The 21009-nt window shown below is 41.5% G+C and overlaps 1 protein-coding gene across 2 annotated transcripts in view; it reads right to left on the bottom strand.

Moving 5' to 3' along the window:
- LOC311251445 (glucosidase 2 subunit beta-like) overlaps positions 1–21009 on the bottom strand; it is a 122713-nt gene that overhangs the window by 90079 nt on the left and 11625 nt on the right. For both annotated transcript variants that reach the window (XM_084343848.1, XM_084343847.1), the window contains exons 7-8: positions 14672–14738; positions 8997–9075 (exon numbers count right to left, since the gene is read on the bottom strand). In XM_084343848.1, coding sequence (XP_084199974.1) covers positions 8997–9075; positions 14672–14738 — 146 coding nt within the window. The remainder of the gene's footprint in view (positions 1–8996; positions 9076–14671; positions 14739–21009) is intronic.

Consider the following 21009-nt stretch of genomic DNA (forward strand, 5'->3'; position numbering starts at 1 on the left):
ATAGCATTTTAGCCTTTCCAGTCAGGAGAATAGTATCTAGCAGTTTCCTGAAATAAATGCAGACACAAGAGAGGCGCACACTCATGCCACTGCTGTTCAGTAACTAAAGTCTGAGTCCTGTCTTACTTTGGTGAAGGTCAAAAGGGTCAGGTGTCCTGTCTATTTGCTTTTCCTGCTGTCAGGGAGTATATGCACACAACAGGCAGCTTGTCACACTGGACGCAAGCTTCCATGCTGCCCCCCCCACCCCCTGCTTCTTTTTTTCACTCCTTGCCCCGCTCCAATCACAACCCCCTATCGTGGAGTGCTTCTTGAGTCATGACTACACCTGGGACCCTCTCGCCTCGGTGCCATTTCTGTCATTGGATCAGCTGCTGACTCCGGCCCTGTATCCCCTGTCTTTTGTTCTCTGCCCACGTATTAACTGTGAACTGCCTGGAGAACAGAAAAGGAATTGAGGCAGCTGTGAAAAAAAGAAAATAGATCAAGGTCCTGGAAAGCTGCAAAAAAAACAGAAGATGTCTCTAAATGTTTCTTATGCAACAATTTCTATCCCTCTCACACATTTCTTCTGAAGGCGACACTCCTCGGCACACAGAAGTGGGTATTCTTGTTTGGAAACAATAGCAGGCGTGCTTCTGAGGCAACTGTTAAGCTATTGCAAAGCAGATGCTTTTTTCTCTCGCCAATCAATTTAACACCTACACCTCCCCTCTCCTCCTTCATGCTGGCTTTGGCTCATCAGTTTTAAATGGCACAAGGCATTCTTGCATTGTTCTTTTGACTTACTCAGAGGACAAGAAATGTCTCTGCTGAAGTAACAGCCCTATCAAGACTTAATCACCAATAGGTTGGGTCAGCACAGCAAAAAAAGAATAAAGCACAGCGAGAGAACATATAACAATAAAAAACACACTGTTGCAGTATGTGACGACGCGCTGCTTTCTTGTACTTTTGTAGAGGCAATTATATTTCAGAGTCTGTAAAAACAGGATGAAGATTTGGAAACAATTTTTTCATTCCCCCTCTGAATCTCGCGCTAGACAGAATTGCAAGGGAAAAAGCCATCTGTGTCTGACTCTTATCCCTGGCTTCTCCAGAGCCTGGATGAGCCTGAGCCAGCAAATGTCAGTCGGATAAAGACCAAGCCTGACAGACAGACACAGGAGTTTTGTCATTCCGTGTGTCATCCCTTTGCTAGCAAGCCCAATCTTTGCCGGTCTCAAAAGCCCTGAGATGATGGGGGGAAGGAAACATTCTCAGGGTGAACGTCAGGTTGTGTAACTCCTCCAAGTGCCACAATAGCTGAAACGTTGAGGACGTGCACTTTTCTGGTGCCCCTGCGGCCTTTGAGAGGCTTTCATTATTGTCTTATGTGCTGTGCGGCGGAGTCACCATGGCAACACAAAACACATCAACCGGTTCTCAACAAAGGACATGAGGTTCTTCAACAAGATGTTCTTCCAGGAGCCAGTGGTCTGTCTGGGGTCAGAGGATATAAGATGTGACTTGGTATTTAGAAATAACATACAGAATCCTGCAATTCAGCTGCAAACAGATGCAGTTCAGGCTGTTATTTGTGGGATGTGTGATGCTTTATATAAACCTAAGAAACAGGAAGCTGACTATACAGTGGGACTGGCAATAATTCAGTATTATCTTTGACTTTAAATACAATCTTATTATGATTTATGATTATATCATGTTATCTTTTACGGATCGAGTTTCATGTTTTTGCATGTCTGAAGAGTTTTGTTTGCTTTAGAGTTCATTGCACTGAATATTATTTAGATTTATATATGTGATTGCAATATCACAATATAAATCCATATCTGACAACAAAGAGGGAAAGTTAATTTTTTTGGGAGGGGTTTGCTAACTGCAAAATGCACAGGAAGTTAGCTAAAATGACGACAACGCTCACAGCAGCTCTCAGTGTATTTACATTTAGGATTTACCACTATATATATCATTTCGTAATTGCCTTCACATATGAGGGATTCGCAGGAAACAATGCAGCATGTAATCCAGCATTACAGTTTTTAATTTGATCCTTATCCGCCTTACTATTCCCTGTTCACTACCCTACAGCCATATCAGAGCTGTTAAGTAAATGCTAATGCACACTCGACCTTTTGGCTTTTCACATTAAAAGCGCGTGGTTGGCAATAATTGGCGGACTTTTAGTGTAAAGTAGTCACGCAAAAAACTGTATTCATGTTTTTGTCACCACGGGTAGCACTGACCAAGACTGTTCATCAAAAACAAAACCAAACACAGCACAGTAGTTATTTCAGGCACAACTTTCATCTTCTCAGGAAGGTAACAACTCCTTTTACAGGTCGAGAGCTTGAGTGACAAGCAATGCTAGCTGGCAGTTTCTCCTTTTTTGTATTTCTGCATAAACTGCATTTTCCGTTACCAAAAGTAACCAGAGGTGTCGCCAAATCCTGACTAATATCTTAAGAACTTTAATATCATGACTCTGACTTGAACTATACCACCCACCCCAGCCATTCTTCAAAAATAAATGAATATATATAAAAATAAGCAGATTATAATTTTTCGCATTAGCATAATTTCGGATTAATCCCTCTAAAACGCTCCCAAAATGTTAGCGGGGTATTTAGAGACTGCTCCCACTGCTACAACATCCTGTCTGTTCTTGTGATACAGTATAAGATCGCTGATCAATGCATTCACCTGGGAGGCACCAGCATAGATTGTCCCAGAGGAAGCCTGTGTCTAATCTCTGTAGACGTCGCTCGTTGCACATCGTGTACCCTGTTCTCGGGAGCTGCAGTTACACGGGTGCAACATCAATAGTATTTGTCAAGTGGTTAAAGCTGATAAGAATACAAATGATTGCCCTGAGCTTGCTTTAAGGCTGGTTTGTCAGTGCAGCTTGTAAGACAGAATTTTCAGCGAGTCAAAGAGGCACAAACGCAGCTGTGTGATTCAACTTCCTTAAGTCTGTCACTGTGTTGCATTTTTTTTCTATACAACACACTTTTCTCCCCGTTAATTTGAGTGACGGATAAACAGACAGAGTAGGTAAACAGACATGTACACAGACAAATAAGACGCCTCTTGATATAGAACACCTCTCTCAAGACTTGTTGGAGCAGCATAAAGCGATGCCCCTTCACTTTGCTCCTTCCCTCTCTTGCCTTTGACCTCCCACTGGTTCCATTACCTGTGCCGCCCGCGCGACCTCGAGCGCATCCAATCACGACAGTTACATAACAAACAACGAGTGCGAAGCAGATCGGAGGCGCAGAGGAAGAGGGCAGGGCAAGAGACCGAGGAGTGTCAGCTGTGCGGCCTGGAACAAATAATAAAAGAAAAGTATTTCGCCCAAATTGTTGGTGTAAAATCCTTCTCGGCAATAAATCTGTTTCTGATTCTGATGTGGTTCCCTCCCTCCTCCGCCTCCCCTCACTGTCCTCCTATCTCAAAAGAACATGACACATTACAGCGTTTTTTTAGCAGGTCAGTTTTCTCTACCTCAGCTCTACAAACCGCATATCACTCCACCTCTGGTTTCAGCCTGTCATTTCGCATTATATAACTTGAAAGCACTCCAGCTGGGGAGCAAAAACATGACGCGTGTGATGGGAGGTGATGAATGGTACTGAGGGGGGGGAAAGGCGCAGACAAACCCCTTTTTCCATCAACCCAGCTAGCCTCATATACCCAGGAGGCTTTTAACACAAGACTATAATCTCGTTGGAGTACAGAAAATGATATGCAAAACCCATATATGGCTGCGAGTATTTACTACCATGACTCTGCTCGCCTGCACGTACCAAATTCTACCATCGAAATAGCTGAGATCACACGGTGTAAGCTGCGTATGGGTTACCTTAACTGCTGTATAATCCACAAGCAACCACGGCGTGAAATGGTAAGCCTGTGCATACACTGTAAAGTAACATCATGGCCTACATCCATACAGTCAGTAAGGAATCCTAACAGCTTAGGTCTGCAAATAACAGACTTCTAGGTTACTCTCAGTGACGCAAGAGCACGAATTGCTCTAAAAAAAAAAGGCGTTTCATAAAGTTAGATAAAAAAACAGCTCTCATAGCCCAATCCAGACCCAGAACTCTTCTCAGAACACACACATTAAATCCTAGAATCACTGCGAGCTCACAAAACCTCCCTTACAAATGCATGAAAAAAGGAAGTTCTTGGAGGCAGATGAGAATTGTTTCCTTTTCTGAACGGGAGGCGTCTCTTCCTCTCTCCCTCTCGCTTTCTTTCTGAGAGGGAGCGAGGCAGGAGAGCAGCACCAGAGGCCCAGCCCATGACAAAACAAAGAGATTAAATGACCTGTGAATGTGACTTTCCATTTTTTCCATTAGCTCGCAGTCAACTTAGAGGCCTGCTGCCCCCTTCTGGAGGCCGGCGAGACATCATCGGGCAAGATGTACTGTAATGCCTGCCTTCCAAATTCATTTGGCTGTGATTTGAATTATAACATTAGAGTCTTTTGGGTTGATTAAATGTGCAAAAATTACAGTCGGGGTTAAATCTGGACTCTTGGTGTAATGGGCAGTTTATATGCAGCATTGATGGTTAGTCAAATGCCATTCTACTGTATATTTTAAAAGCCTGCACGCTGATTTAATATGCACCCCTAAATCTCTCTCTTTGCTGATATCTTGCAAATTAAGCTGGAAGTTAATTAAAATGAAAAGAATTGCCTTCTTAGTATAAAATACAAAAACAGAATGCAGATATGACGGGCCCCCCTCTGAAGTGAGATTTCAGTGTTGGCTAGGGCCAAATGTCAACCAGCCTAAACAGATGGTGAGAAGAGCCGGGGCCGAGCGGCTGACCTTGGTTGCTGGTGACTAGGGGTGCGAGGGCAATAAGAAGCACCGGGTGTTTTGTTGTTTTGTGCATCAGTGAATGTTGTGAACATCAAGAGAGCTCAGTGTTGTTGGCAAGATAGAAAAGGTGAAGTCACGTTGGACCGGCTCGCTTTGCAGGTGCTTTCTGCCTCTGTGGGATGCTGTCAATCTGTCACTATGGCGAGAAAAATGTCAAATATGGATGGATGAATGGTGTAGTGGTGGTTTTAAGAGCTATAACTTTATTCTAGATTTTTTTTTTTCTTCTTTCCAATAATTTGTCTTTCATTTTTGACCGCTTTAATTGTGCTCTATAAAAGGCTTGAAAATAGTGAAAATGCACAAAGAGCCAGAGGCAATATCTTCAAATTACTAGCTATGTTCAACAGCCCAAAAACTAGAAGATATTCAATTTACAATTCAATTAAACAGAAAAGGGCTACAAATACTCACATTAGGGAAGCCAATTCCACTGAAAACGCTTTTCATTTCAAATTAAGGCCGACTTCATCATCAGAATCGTAGCTAATTTTTGACATTGAATAGACCAATATCTTCAGCTCTGAATACTGTATTCTATCTGCATTTATGACGACTTTAGCTTTCGGGCAATTTTGTTAAAAGTCTCTGAAAATCCATGACAGGTGGCCAACTGCATTTGCTGCTCAGGATCAAGTGATACGGTTGCTGCTTTGTCAACTACTCCATGATACATTTAAACTCTTAAGTCTGAATGAGAGGAGAATAAAACTGCAGCACTATAAATGGAGTATAAGTCTCCTGCTATGCCATACAGGGTTTTCTAAAAGGTAGTTATAGATGCCAAAGTGTTCATTATAATGAGATCTTTAAGGTTCTGTTTTCCCACTTTGTCCATGCACCACTACCTCCCAACTACACTGTCTTCATTTCTGCCTTGTTACCAACTAATCCCAGCTTCATCTGCTTTACTGTATATAGGAACTACCCCCTGGGGCATAGCCAATATTATTTAACTGTGCAACAAGCAAGATCTTTCCATACTCACTAGCAAGCTGTTACGGGGACTTCCCAACCGTTCGTGCACCTACAGCAATGTTTTTCATCGATGCCCTTAAAGAAAAAAAAGTGCAATTCCTCCATTTTCTCTGTTCTTATCACCAAAGGTTTACTTCTTTTTTTTTTTAATCAGGGGGATTTGTTCGTTTTCCTGTTCAGAGGAAAAAGAAAAACATATTCTATATTCAGTCTTTCTCCGTTTCTGGAAGACTGAGTAAAGGGGCTTTGAAGGGAGGCAGCTGGGTAGTAGATGGATAAGTGAAATTCACCTCTGCACCAATGCCTATTTCTTGAGAGAAGGCAATTTCCTGCAGCTCTGTTCACCAGCACACAGCTACAGTCCGAGCCTGGTCACACATCAGTGCTTCTGAGAATGTATTGTCCTATGGTTAATGCCAAAGGAGAGGACAGTCCTCTCGTTGCAAGGGTTGCGCTAAGAGCTGATTTCGTGCGAATGCTTCGGTTGAGTATTGAAATGATCTCTCTTCAGGTCTCTGTGTCGTGTTGTGACACCCTCAAAAAGGAGAAAACTCGACACAAACGCTGCTTATTATTATATTTTTTTTCCAATGGTAAGACGTTCCTCTTGGATACCTATGATTACCTTCTAAAAGCGAGTGAACTTGAATCTACATTAACAGTGGTTTCTACAGGAATGGAGTGCTATAACATAATGATAGAATACTGAGGGAGAGAGCCGTCAGAATATCCCTTTTCCCTCCCGAGTGGAGTGCCTCCTTTGATCATCAAATTGTTCTCCTGAAAATCCTCTCTGTTCTTGAATTATCTGGGCCGCTGAAGTGGAAACTGAATTTTCTGTGGAGGCCAAAGCTTCTTAAGAGCGAGGAAAAAGAAGGGGGAAACTAATAAAAAGGTATGAAAATGATACAAATTGAATAAGCGTGCAAATATATATATGCATGTATGTGTGTGTGTGTGTGTGTGTGTGTGTGTGTCTATCTGTGAGTGTGACAGCAGAAAAGTAATCAAGGTCTTCAGACAGGCAACAACTCTTATCTTTTCCTTTCTGTCCACATATATACAAAAAGTGTTCTTCAGTTCTCTCGACAACAACGACATGTATTCATCGGTCTGAAAGGATTTATACATACATATTTAGGGTACACACTGGCTGTACAGCAACATAACTGCAATATTAAATTCCCCATGCAAGTAGGTCTATGATGGAGACGCCACAGAGGCGATAGCAAAGAAGTAATGGATGGCTATGAAGCAAAATCGCTTCTCTAAATCCCTCCCAGTACAGAGAATTAACTTCTCATATGGTACAACTGTTGCTGCCCTTGGACCTTGATTAAGGTGCTAACACAGGGCCGCTTGTCAGTTCTAATGTAAATTGCCTGTTAAGTACTGTCAATGGCACCCTGTTTAATTTACCCAGCTTGATCACCGTTTGTTGTGGTTGCAGTTAAGTACACATTTTCATAATTCATGCATATTCATACCGATTCATCCTCCTCAGATGCAGCTGAATTCATTAGGAATGCCTCCCCATTAGCCAGCAGAAACAACAAATGAGCTCTGATTTTTCCCATCCGAGAGCCTCTCATGTTGGTTACAGCTTTGGTGCTTGCTTAGGTGTTTTTCTGATATATACCAACTCCACATCAAGCTATTTTTCTAGTTGGATATTTTACAGCAGCCGAAATCTGTAAGCTAATCCAAGATACACCGCTAACAGAGTGGAGGGTATTTCTGCGCCAGCCATAAATAGGGATAACTTAATTTTTGATAAATTTGAACATCTCTGTAAACACGTTTTCTGCAATGTGACAAGCTACTCACGAGGTGAACTTTTACTGCCCTGCAGTAGGAGAACCCAGCAGACGTTTCTTGTGCTTGTGCGTATTATTGTGCATACCAAATGCCATTTATAGTAGAAAAGGGAACAAGGAGAAGAAGAGGGAAAAAATTGAGCTCTAGCCATTTTGTTTACAGCCAGAGATTCTGATTATCTGCTGCCTGGTAAGAGGGAGGCTCAACAAGTTTAAAGTGAAACAGACAGCCGCATTCACACACGTCGCGGCTCGAGGGAAAATCACTGTTGGGGAAACTGCGCTCGTCCTGTTCAGCATTCAAATTAATGTGGAAGGGACCCTGTTGTACAAGTGGAGGAAACAGTGGACCCAGACAGACAGTCAACCCAAGCAAGACACAAAAATCACGGTGAAGGCAAGGTGGATGTAGATTTATATCAGCTTGTTGTTGCTAATATTGGATATTTTAAAGCATTTACATTAGATGCAGATCTGATATGGTGGATGTATGGATAATGATGGTGGCCAGGATTTGTGAGATCTTGATTCAATCTCACATCCCCCAGTGCTGTAAAGACTCTCTAGTGCACTGAATGTGTGTCAGTCAAGTGTAAGCTCACTGCAACGTCGCCACCCATTGGCTTGTGGACAACCGTTTGAAGCCTTAAGATTGGCTTTATGGCCGTCACCATCTTGGTTTTTTGAAGGCAGAAATGACATTATTTGGACGAGAGGGTGGAGTTTAGGAGAGGACTGACTATGCTAAGACTAAGAACCCGAGGACATGAAGAGACTCATCACACGGTAGCCACGCCCTAAATTTTACCCTCCTTTAGTGTAAATTTTGCTCTAAATGGGATCATAATTTACAAACTCAACATCACGCCGCATTGAGGAGGACTTGAAACTAGAAATTGAGACCATAAACTCATTAGGAAACTGTTTACTGAGGTGATAAATCAGTTTAGAAGTAGGGCCATTTTCTCATAAGCTTACGTACAATTTTTGCAACCTGGTCTCAATTTGGTGGTGACTGTGAGGGCAGCTAGCACAATGGATAAGTAAAAGGAGGACAGCTAATATGTTTATTTCCAATACAATTAAAATATGCAATCACACATTGGTGATTTTCCTCATTTGGTGCAGGCCTTCACTGTATATTATAATACCTTGCTATACACGCATTTGTTGTTTGTAGTCAGGGAAACCAAGCACGACTAAGTCAGATAGGACTTGGATTCAAGCCTAGCAAAATCAGAGTGAAGCCCCTCACTATATTTGCCAGCAATTTAGTTTCCTGTATGAATGAAAGACAACTCACCACTGCTTCATCCTCAGAAAGAACCCGCTCCTCATCATGGACGAGTGCCACTTTAGCCTGGACTTCATCGACTGTTAAACTGTTGTGTAAAAAAGGCGAAAGGAGTGCGAGTTAGTATTTTAAGTTATTTTCCTCATACACTCAAACATTAAAAAACACCAAATGTGTCAGCTTAATCCAACTTAAAATTCCACTTGAATAAAAAAAAAAATATCAGCTCCAGTCTTGAGATGAGCCAAACCAAAGTCCTGCTCATTTACTCAATTCATCAACTCAAGTGTATCAACAAATTGTTGTTAGTGGTACATTAGCATTCCTCACAGTTGAAAGCACATTGTGGACTGGGCATACACAATGTTTTATAGTATGATGCACTGAACAGGTTGAAGCCTTCAGCACTGCACTGCTGTTATTATGGACCCCAACTGAGTTCTCACAAGACCTGCCCTACTTCACATTTGTTTGGCGTGGCTGCGTTGGTTGCTTTCTCTTTATTTGACTCAAACTAAAACATCATCTTCTGTCTCCACAAAAATGATTATTGGTGCACAATGTATCAATGAACCAGTCTGTGCTTTTGTTTTCCTCTGTGATGACAGCAAAAAGCAGCACTAGCTAACTCACTGGATGTTGAACTCCAAACAAACTGGTGTTTAACCGATATGAGGGTAAGCTGAACATTGTCATTACTGGGCGAGCTCATTTGTTAGGTCAGTTTGGGCTCAGTCAGCACCGCATCGAGTGGCACACAACGCAACGACTGGAACACGACACAAAGAAGCGACACACAGCACAATCCAAAAAAAAATACATAAAAATCAGACACACCACCTCTTATCCGAGAACACTTAGATCTTTTCTTCAGCCAATCTTCCCTGCTGATGCCTTTCTTCCAGAGGCTCCACCTAAACTAACATTACTGAGCTGAGATAATGACTGCATAGCCAGAATCAATCCCGGGAGTCCATCAAAAGCGGAAGAGCAGGCAAACATACAAAGCGAATGGCTTGTTCCACTACAGAGGATCAATGCTCGGGGTAAGTGCTGGAGAAAAACAATGGCTCTCTCCATTGTGAGGCAGCAGAGAGGCTGCAGCTCTGAAAACACGTGTGAAGAAAACTGGCTTCGGCCCCAATCACAGAGGGCATTTATTCATACATACAGTACAGACCACGGCATCGTAAAAGCAGGTGCTTTGCAATGCACACCTACAGCGGGTTCGACTGAAAGAGATAGTAATAAACATTGGGGAACTCGCTGTCACACACACACACACTTATAATCCTGACAGAGAGGAGGGGATAAAAAGCACAACCTGTTCATGGGCCTCTGGGAGGCTCCATCATGGTTCATTTCCTGAAGCAGTTGGTAGACTCTATTTATAGGCCAGCATACTGGTACCAGTTAATCCTGCACTGGGCTGCCAACTGCCTGCCAGCTGGCACAGTGGGTTGCACTTGTGTGTCGTGGTTCGGGATGCATTAATGGTGAGGCAGTCCAGAAGCTACCTTAATGACCAATGTGTGAGGGAGAGGTTTTTTTTCCCCATAGTACAAACTGAGAGGAAGAAACTTCCAGACTGAACCACTAACTACATGTTCTGTGTGACAAAAATGTCCGGCCCTGCTAATCCACAAATCACAGGAACAATGACATTTCACAGTTGTTAACCCATTAATGACTAATGACTACATTTAGTATGTTAAGGAAAAGCGCCATAGGATTTTTTTTCTGTTTGAGGTAGAAACTGGCTGTGGAAACTGTCAACACAAGTTTTTGATTTTATACATATATTCCTCATTTCTTAAGGATATCATATGTAACATATTCTAATTAAAAAGTCTAAAAATGACTACACCTTGTTGTATATCCTATTGAGTTGTGTACTTCCATTATCTCAAATGTTTCCAACAATGTTCAACCACAAGTCCTAATTTTACTTAAAGTAACGGTGGGTTTTTAATGTGGTCGCCTGTCGCTATAACTTCCATGAAACTTTAGATCAGATGATACGTCATAAAGGGAGGAAGGAGATCGGCAAATCTGACTTAACGTAATGCAAATAAAACTCGAAAACATTACCTCATCTGTGCACATTTCTGCCTGAGTCACATCGGATAGATTTTCAATGAAGTCAATAACTCCAGTGATCTGACACTACTTCAAGACATCATCAAGCTACGACCGTTGTTTGCTTTGTTTTGAATGAGAGAAGGGATGGGTCATGATTTTCAAATAGTTGTTAAATTAGAAAACTCAAACAGTTCAACTATGTTCTTGTCTGAAAAAACATATTCTCTATAGTTGTTTCCCTTGTTTTTATTTAATTTTTTGTATCGTGTTATTACAGGTCTTGGTAGAATCGTATTATTTTTACCAGGCTCCGGTAAAATGCATGTATCATGGTCTTTTCCACACAAGGTCAGCATAATCTACAGTACATAAAAAAAAGCTCTTCTAATAATCGAGTAATCGTCCAATAGTTCCTGTGGACGATCAAATAGCATTTTGACATATTTGTATAATATTAATTTGAATGTTAAGAGCAGCTTGCTGTGTAGCCTCATACTTTTGACTAATTTGAAAATGTTCAGTGGCTTTGTGCTAATCTCAGCTAGTAGGCCTCCTTCAAGTGCTATAAAGGAAACTATAAAATTCTACTCGTCATTAATGGGTTAATATTTTTACTAAAATACAATTATGCTGATAATCAACAGCGTGTTAGCTTCTGACTTATTCCTTTATGTGTTTCAGAGTGGATTGAAAACTTCATGAAAAAAAAGAGCGCTGCATTTTTTGTCATGAAGCAATTATTGGCGGCTAAATGGACGCAAAAATGAGATTAGTTCACAGTATAAATGAGAGAACAATTATCTGTGAATCTGCATTAAAAGATAATTAGCAATTCCAATCGAGTGGATTAAGAACGGGGTAGTGTTTTGCTAAGTGTCATTAGGGACAAAGCCAAGAGCTTTTTTGTACAAGATAAAGAGTCTGCAATGTGCATGCTAATCCGGTTCAAAGTCAGCAAATTGCCTGGTGGTGTGCGAGCATCAGGTATATACCGGTGACTATGGACTTTGCATTTATCATTTGACGGCGACTAAATCGAGCTTGACACCTGGGCGTGTGAGCTGCAGAGGCTTTCAGAAAAAATGGTGATGTAGCATACATATACAGAGCCTCCACCCCGCTCCTTTATTCAAATGAGCATCAATACATGTCCTGCCTCTAGATGGCCATCTCACCGGATGCCATTGACTGACAGACTGAAACAATGGCTGTGTAGAAATAAGCAGGCACTTGCAGATATTTCAGCTTAGTAATGTGTTTGTTTAAGCGCAGTAGCCCCGTGGAGAGACACCGCCTGGGATGGAGGGGATAGAGTGGATGGATGGAGGCAGAGCTGGGGAGGGAAGGGAATCGAGGGTGGGGGTTTAGAAGGGCTGAATAATGGTACACATCCAGGCGCAGGAATGCATAAGTGGGCACACAGTGCTCCCAGGAAAATCGCTGCACAAGCACTTCCTCCTCGATGCGGCCATATGTTTTATAGCGCTTTCAGTTTACTATGCCCAGCCCCGCTTCGTTTCCGGGAGAATATGCCCAGTTAGCTTAAGCAGTATTGATTTTTTTTTTTTTCCAGGCGTGGTGTGGGAAGGTGAGGAGAGCGAGGGTGGGGATAGCAGCAGAGAAAAAGCATGAAGGGGACAGGCTAGTTGGATATCATGAGATTTGTTTTTTCTGCAAGCCACCAGCACATTTAAGTATCTCGCCTGAGAGCAAAATGGATGCCACTCTCTTTAAAGCTGGCAGAGGTTAAACACTGCTCACGACAGCAAGTTATCATCTTCGGTGGCCGAGGGGAAGCAGGGAGATTGGGTTTTTTTGGGGGGGGCGACAAGTGTGACTGTTGGGACTTAAAGATTAAACAATGCACATACGGGAATGAATTACTTTTTTTTTAAGTTTGCTGCGGAACAAATAGGTGCTGGGAGTTTCAGGGAACGAGATGTGTGCACTCAAGTCAGACTGATGAGACTTCACTGCATCAGAAGTTAAGGTGGAACTAATGAGTGTAGAACATATACATATTGATGTGAATTAGGTCCTTATGAAATACCCATTTATCTTATAGCAGGGGCGATATCAGATAAGAATAAATGTGTCATTATTTTAATGCAGTGTTATGGATCGTTTTTTTATCTTTTATGTTGTTTTGGTTTCACTTTGCTGAATTAGCATGATTTCTCTCGAGGACAACAAGAATAACAACAGAGTGAACATGAGTTCTGGGAATTTGTTGCCCCATCTGACAAGGTAATAATTCCCAAAACTCCCCTCACCTCATTGACAGAAATTACAGATTTTATTCTCTACATAAAGCTGCCTTTGTTTCCATGTATAGTGCTGTTCTTACCTGCCCTAAAGGGTGGTTGTTTTTCATTTTTTGTAGCATTTTTATGTAATTAGCTGAAGGCTATTAAATTCATCAGGTAAGTTTGCTATTGAAAGAGCTTCACACCTCAGAGAACTAGCAATAGCAAGATCCATCCTACTTTTTGAGTTAACTTGTATTTTGTAGCTTACTCTTACAAGAGGTCATATTTTGCTTTTTGGGTTTTTGCCTTTCCTTTATTGTGTTATGCAGCATATTTGGGCATAAATATTTATATGTATATATTTATTATAAATTATACACACACATACATATATGTTTACACAATATATACAAAATGTATCCAGTCAGTCAGCAGACACACAGTTGTTACTGCTGTAGTTGCGTTATTTTAGATCACACTACCTTGCTCGGCATGACCCGCCCTACTCTGCCTCTGATTGGCGACATCCTGCCCGTTAATTAATGTGCAATGTGTAACTCTCACCATAGCTTGAACAGAGGCGAGATGTCTCACTCTGTAGCTAAAACAGAGCGTTCAAGACACAGTGTGAAAAGGGATGGTGCAGCAACGCACCACATGAGAAAAATGTCTTGTATGTAAACCTATTCTACCAGGACCCACAAATAAAAGTATGAACGTGAAAAGTAGCATAATATGACCTCTTTAAAAGGACGGTGTCATATCATCACCATTTGAGCACAAAATGTACCACAGCTATATTCATTTCACTAGACCTTGCTCACTTTGGCATCCGGCGGTTCAATTAGGCAGTTCAGTTGGCACAATGTTCAAGAACAGTCGATTATTTGGTAGAAGAAATAAAAGGAAAATATAAAGCTAGATTTTAAACCTTCAACCGTGTTCCTTTTTCTTCCACACTCCCAAGCTTTCATGCCCACTCTGGTACATTTTTAAAACTGCACAGCGGGAGGAGAAAAAGCCCAAACTGGGAGCAAATACGCTTTAAGAATTCCCTTAGTATTGGATTTCATAGCAATCTAAATACTGTGACAGAAGCCTTTTCACCCTGGCAAGAGTAAAATCCTAAGGGAAAAACTGATTCAGTATAAAAATATCAATGGTGGCCTTCAATATCTAAAAACCTTTGCAGAGAATGTTTTACAACTAATAAGAGAATATATTTCTATTTTTATTCAGCATTTTAAACATACACATGGGCTTTGAAGGGGTATCATAGCTATCATGGGGTGAGCCATGGACAAGAAAACTGGACTGGACTGTCAATGATGAAATAATCAGCATGTTGGTTACCTGCCATCTTTATTGCTGTCCAGTAACTTGAAAATGCCGGTTACTGTGCTGTTCTGATGTCTCAGACCTAAAAGGAGAAATCATATCAGGGTTAATGCGAAATTACCTGATGGAAGTAATATTTATTTTCCGCAAAGCTATGATGGATTTGCTATTTAACCACCAATCACCGCTATAAACACTAATCCATCTGGATGCAAACTGAGAGGCAGGGATAGAGAAAGGGACGGAGCTGGAGTTGGATTTAAAAACATGGGGGAGCGGGGGGGAGTGGAGGAGGAGGTGGGGGTATGGAGGTTTTTGGGCAATCAGGCAATGAGTCAGTCACGCTGTGCAAGAACATTTGGTTTCCCTGTAGGAAAAAAAAAAAAAGGCATGTCAGAGTCCAGAATGCAATCAGGAGGCTTTGTGCTGTAACGGCTGCTATGACAGTGATTTCCCTCTTCTCCATTCATATTCGCAGGCAGATGAAAAGGAGACGCAAAAACTTCCTCAACCCCCTATTCCAGCGAGCATGTGACCCCAGCTGATTCATTTTGTGAATCGCATTCATTGGAGTGGGAGGGAGAGGAAGTTCTCTTATGCTCGGCACTAAGCGTCTCCCACATCATCAGCAGAACGGAGAATGTAAAGGGGCAAACTGATTGGCCCCTAAGTCTGGGGAAAAGCACTTTACATAATGCTAATTGCGCATCCGTCGCAATTACCTTCCCGTACTAATTGCAGAAAAGCTAATTGTGAAATTAGCATTTTTTTTTTTACCCAGTGTACAGTAGAGCGCATGTGTTGTGAGGGTGTACAAAATAAAAAGATGAAAAACTAAACCCCAGTTCATAAATGCAGCCTTGCCAAAATGAACCTCACATCCATATTTATAAAGCTGCTTTTTGGATTTAAGTTTAAAAAGACTGCGCAGCAGAAAATGTCTATAAAGAAGCCGTATTCCTCACCCCCTTGTTGCTTCGAGATTTGCTAATATTCTCCTGCAATACACGCAGCATCTGTCATATTAGTGGCCTATTCTTTTGTTTGAGCAGCGCTCAATTCCCAACCTAATGCTTGACATTCTCGACCCATCTTCTGGTCGCTACCGTCTCGCAAAAATGAGTGCACCAAGGAGGAAGAGATATGGTCTCGTCCCTCCCTCTGCTGCGGAGCCGAAGCTATGAGAAACAACCATAAGGAGGATAGATAGATGGAGAAGGGAGGAGAGGAAGGCAAGATGGAGTGGGGTGGGGGGCCATGGTGGTAAAAAGGTAAGAGGAAGAGTGGGGAAGAATGTGGAAAATAAGTGAGGAGAGAGTAGGAGGGCGGAGAAAAAAAAAGAGAAAAGGGAGGTTCAAGACGTTGGCTCTTTAGGCCGATGGCACATATAGGGGGCTGTGTTTACTAATGGACACCATCACTCATCCACCCATGTTGCCCTGGCGATAGCGCAGCACACTCGTAAAATAAAGAGAGGCACAAAGAGAACAGAGAAAATGGAACATATCAGCAGGAGACTGCAGATCTATGCTGAGGCTACAGACCATGTTATCCACACAGAGCTTTCTTTGTTATTGTCAGCTCTGCACTCCGAGGCTAACAAAAACACACATTTTGCTTTCTGTTATACGCTATTAAGCAATATTTCGAGGCAGGAAATTACCCCTTTTCTGAGTGGAAAAGAAAATGCTTTGAGATGGAAATGGATCAAAAGGCTGCAGGTGTTGCATTGAACTTTTCACAGAAGAGGAGATACTGTAACTATAAAGATCTGCAAATAAGTGTTTTAACCTGAAGGGTGCTTCGGATGGTGCAGGTTTCGATTGCTGCATCACATTTAGAAAACATCGCAGCACAATAAGAACCTTGCAGTGTACAAGATCAGCGCTGTTTGCAATTTCATCAGGGCTGTGAGTCGAGCCTCTCAAGGTTCTCACATGGTTATACGGTAAGTGATTTACAAGATAGGTCAGACATGACGGACAAAATTAGACAAATAATTAATATGCCTTTGCATATTTCATATTTCCATTAAGCGTGTTTTCTGGTCACATAGAAAAGATATCTACGCTTTTACTGCCGTTAGGGTGAAGGTGCCGACCGTGAACGGTAACATCCTTGGTTTGATTCTGAATAAACCTTGTTGACCTTTGCCTCTGTCTTTCTAATATAAGCTTAAAATGCCACAAAAATATTGTTGCAAATAAATAAAAAAGTAAAAGGCTGCTGAAGATTCACTGAGATTGATGGTCCGTCTTAAATTTCCAGGCACTGCAAGTTAATATTCATATTGTATTGAAGGAAACAGACAGAACGTTATGCTAAATCAAAAATGTGCCTCCCCTTCTGTGTTTCAAAGGAAATATACATTTTCAGCAGTTGAGGGGTCCCTATATTATTTTTTACTGTAGGGAGTAATTGGAATATATCAAAGGAACATGAAATGTTTGGCACCGGATATGTTGCATCTTTGTTGCCTCGGGGGAACTTCAACAGAAATCCTCAAAGACAATCTGGGAGACAAATATTCTGTCTTCACTGCGTGTTCCATGTTTCTTAACATCCTGACTGCCCTATGCAACATCCCACATACATAGGGCGACATGCAAATATACAAAGACGTGCTCAAACACAAGACATATTTTTGCAAATTTGCAGTAACTGGTCATGTACAGATGTGTGGCGAATTCAAGTAAAAACCTGAATAACTGACACACAACACATGCAGATGCTTTCAAACAGGACGTGAGGGGTCAGGGGATGATTTGATGAGAATATAAATGATGTGAATCAAATGGACACCTTAAGGAGAATGGGGTGAGGTTCAAAGACTACAAGATCTATGTTGGGTTCTTCTTTGAACTGTCAACCACCTGTAAAAAAGATCCCTGTACAGTCACCGCACCACTGACTTAGGTTTTAACATTATTCTGTAAAGCAGTGTATGTGACGGTAACTTTAGCTAACTAGACGGCAGCTTTTTATTGAGAGATATCAGCGTAGGTCTAACATTTAAGCTGCTATATCTTCAATGTAACAGAACAGCAGAGAGGAGCCAAGCAAAAACAGACAAGAACAGGTAGGTATACTGCAAACCCACCTGGCAAAAAGTATGAGTCACTCATTAAACTCACTAGCAGACCTGATGGGCTGAGGGGAGATCGTCAGGTTCACATTTAATCAATGGTTCTGAGTCCAAGGATCGTTTTGCTTGGGAAAAAAACATCCCTACTGTAATCCTATGACACTTACTATTAGCATGTGATGTGTATCTGATAGCTTTTGGAAAAGTGCACAGTAGCGCTGGCGTAAATGCACGCAGAATTCAATCTAAATGCTATCGGATCTGATCCTCCAGAATACATTTATTCTGCCGGATGTTTAACAGCACTGTGGAGGGACAGCACTGTTCAAGCATAAAACTGGAGACGTGCTACAAAATTCCCCCAGTTCATAAATACCTGGCCAAACAGATGGCGAACGGGTGTGAAACTCTCTCCAGTGCCAGTATTAACTAAAACATCTGAAGGTGTCTCATAATAAGGCGAAGGATAAACACACACTCAACAAGTCCTCTAGCTCCACCTACCTACATTTGCATACTGAGGTCGGATCAGAACGTGGGAAGAATCCAAATAACATAAATGTGCTTTTAAGAGCAGGTGTCAATTCAAAAGCCTGTGATCAGATATCATTGTCAAGAGAACGTATCCAGATCACACGTTTCTGTCAGGTGTAAATGGGGTCTTTCCATCATCATGTCTTATTTTTCTGAAATTGGCCATTCTGTGCCTCCAGGCCTCCTCTGATAATTAGCCAAATGACTAATAATATGGTAAAAACAATAATCGTCTTCCCTGACAAACAATAATTATCTCCCTCAGGCAGGTATGGCGGGGGAACAGATAAGCGTTTGTTATTGCAAGTGTCACACCTTCTTATACTAAATGAATGCTCATGTGGTTTCCTTATTCATGCATCAAAAACGTTCTGGTCAGTCTAACAATACCATCTGGCGAGAACAGGGCGCTATGTTTTTTTTCACTACATTGTGGTTTCATGAATTGCTAATGACAAAATTGACTCAAAAGAGGATGGACAACCCGCACGTACACAAAATGACATGACCGGCTATGTGAAAATGACATTTAAGCTCGGCTAAATGTGACTGTGACACTGTCAAAACATTCTTCAAGACTTCTTCAATACTTTATCATTTCAATTCAACGTCTTCAAAGGTTTTGGGATTCTGTGTGATACAATGAACGAAGCTGCTGCCATCTCAGTACACTTAATTTATGCTACGTGTGTTCGACTGGACTCGTGTACCTTTGGAAAACACGAATAGTAGGAACGCGCTTTGAAAATAGGTCAACCGCTGGATTAACGATGAACTTGAGGAAAGCCCCTCAAACTGTGGCTGAACTCTGTGACAGTGTAGCTTTGCATATTGGGGCGTATCATTAAAGTGAGTAACAGACATTAAATTCAGTATGTCTCCATATGAGGGGATCACATCAAATAAACATCACCGGAGAAGGGAGAGACCTTCACGTGAACCCGCAGTTTATTGATGTTGGCATTAACAGGGATTTTTTTTTTTTTTTGGTTGAAAAACAAGCACATGATCAGCATCCTTTCTGAGTAGCCAGTAACAGTGAAGTCTTTGTTATTCAATGAGGATTCAATCAGCAATGTGACAGAATTGTAAATACTAAGCTCGCTAATGAAATGACAGGATGAATCTTAATTATGTGTTCCCACTAATCTGTGAAAATGTGCAAAATTCTTCTATCCAGAAAGACGTAATAATCATACACTGGGCTGTGTAATGGTGTCACATTAGCACAGCAGTTCCCCAACACGAGGGATGTGCGCTATTAGTCAACTAATCCATTAAACGTTCCTACCATTGCTAGTCGACACCAGAAGCACTAGTCAGTTAAACTTATCATTTTATTAATGTTCTCATTTAAATTACATAGACATAATTTGCACTGAAATGTCATGTCTTCTTATAGTCACATGTTGCCCAACAACCTCCTGGCAACGGCACTCCCCAATGGCAACGTCCCGGTGTCAGTCCATGAGAAGTCTTGTGTCCGTGCTGCTTTGGCTCCACAAGGGGAACCAGCACAATATTAAGCGGGTGGTTTTAATGATGTGGCTGATCGGTGTATATCACGTGTCGCAATCTATCTAAAACAAGTCGTTTAGAACATCCCTACCCAACGCGTCCTGCAATTATTGTTTCATCCTAACAAAAGCACTGCACCATGAGAAACTGCAATTTCCTTTAAGGGTACAAATAACCTGGCCTTTAACACTTCAATAACTTCACGTGAAGCCCTGGAGACATGTTTGAGCGACAGCAGCAGTAAAGGGAAAGACTGTTAAGTTCTAGTTTGCAGGCTCAGCTGCTTGTTTTCTGGCTTTTCATTCCTATTTTGGGACGAGCTATTGACAGATCATACAGGGGAGAAAAAAACAATGTTTCTTTGCTGTGATGTTCCTATATTTAATTGAGATATAAACTCAATATTTGTCCTCATGGGTCCTCTGTAGGTTTAAGGATATTTTAGGGCAATTGTTTTAAAGGTTTAACAAATAATGTGGAAGCAGTCACACTATTTGTACATGTTAGGAGACATGTTTATACAATATATCAGTGCATTATGGGTTAAAAAGAGGTGTAAAGGAAGTCAGCTAAGACGAAGAGTTATAATAACTGTGGCCATTTTCTTGATATTTTATAGGAGCTTTCCAATCCAAGAATCTCTCCACACATCGAAACTATAGTAAAATCACAACTGCTTAGGTTGCTCTTTGAAGTGCATTAGCCTAGATCACGTTTAAAATTCCATCAAAAGTAAAAGTTACACATCGGAAAGATATCTTTTCATGATTACTTCACCTGTATAATCTCTGCTTTACTGTGTCTGCTGTTCAACTCCAGCAATTAAATCAGAATGTGCATGAAAGCAACTTCCCACCCCAAATAATAACCGCAAGGCCATTTGGGGAGCCATAAAGTGTTATACTGTTCACAGATTAATGGTGCTTATTCATTAAAATTTCAAGTATTAATCAATATGTAATGTCATAATCTGCAGGCAGGAAATAAAAAGCATCCCTTCAACTTCAGCAAAACACACGATGTCATTAGAACTGCATAATAAGCCTGGATAGATAGCCAACATGGACAAGACGTGCCAACGCAGGGCCACAGAAATGAAAACTGATGGTTGTTACGCCCTGAAGATGAGCTGTAATGGAAGTAAAGAATGACGGGCGTAAGAACATGGGGGGGGGGCGTGTGACATCTAGCAAAGGTCAGCACACGCAGTGGGATG

Source organism: Pagrus pagrus, assembly GCF_965226575.1.
Source record: "Pagrus pagrus genome assembly, chromosome: 22".
NCBI lineage: Eukaryota > Metazoa > Chordata > Actinopteri > Spariformes > Sparidae > Pagrus > Pagrus pagrus.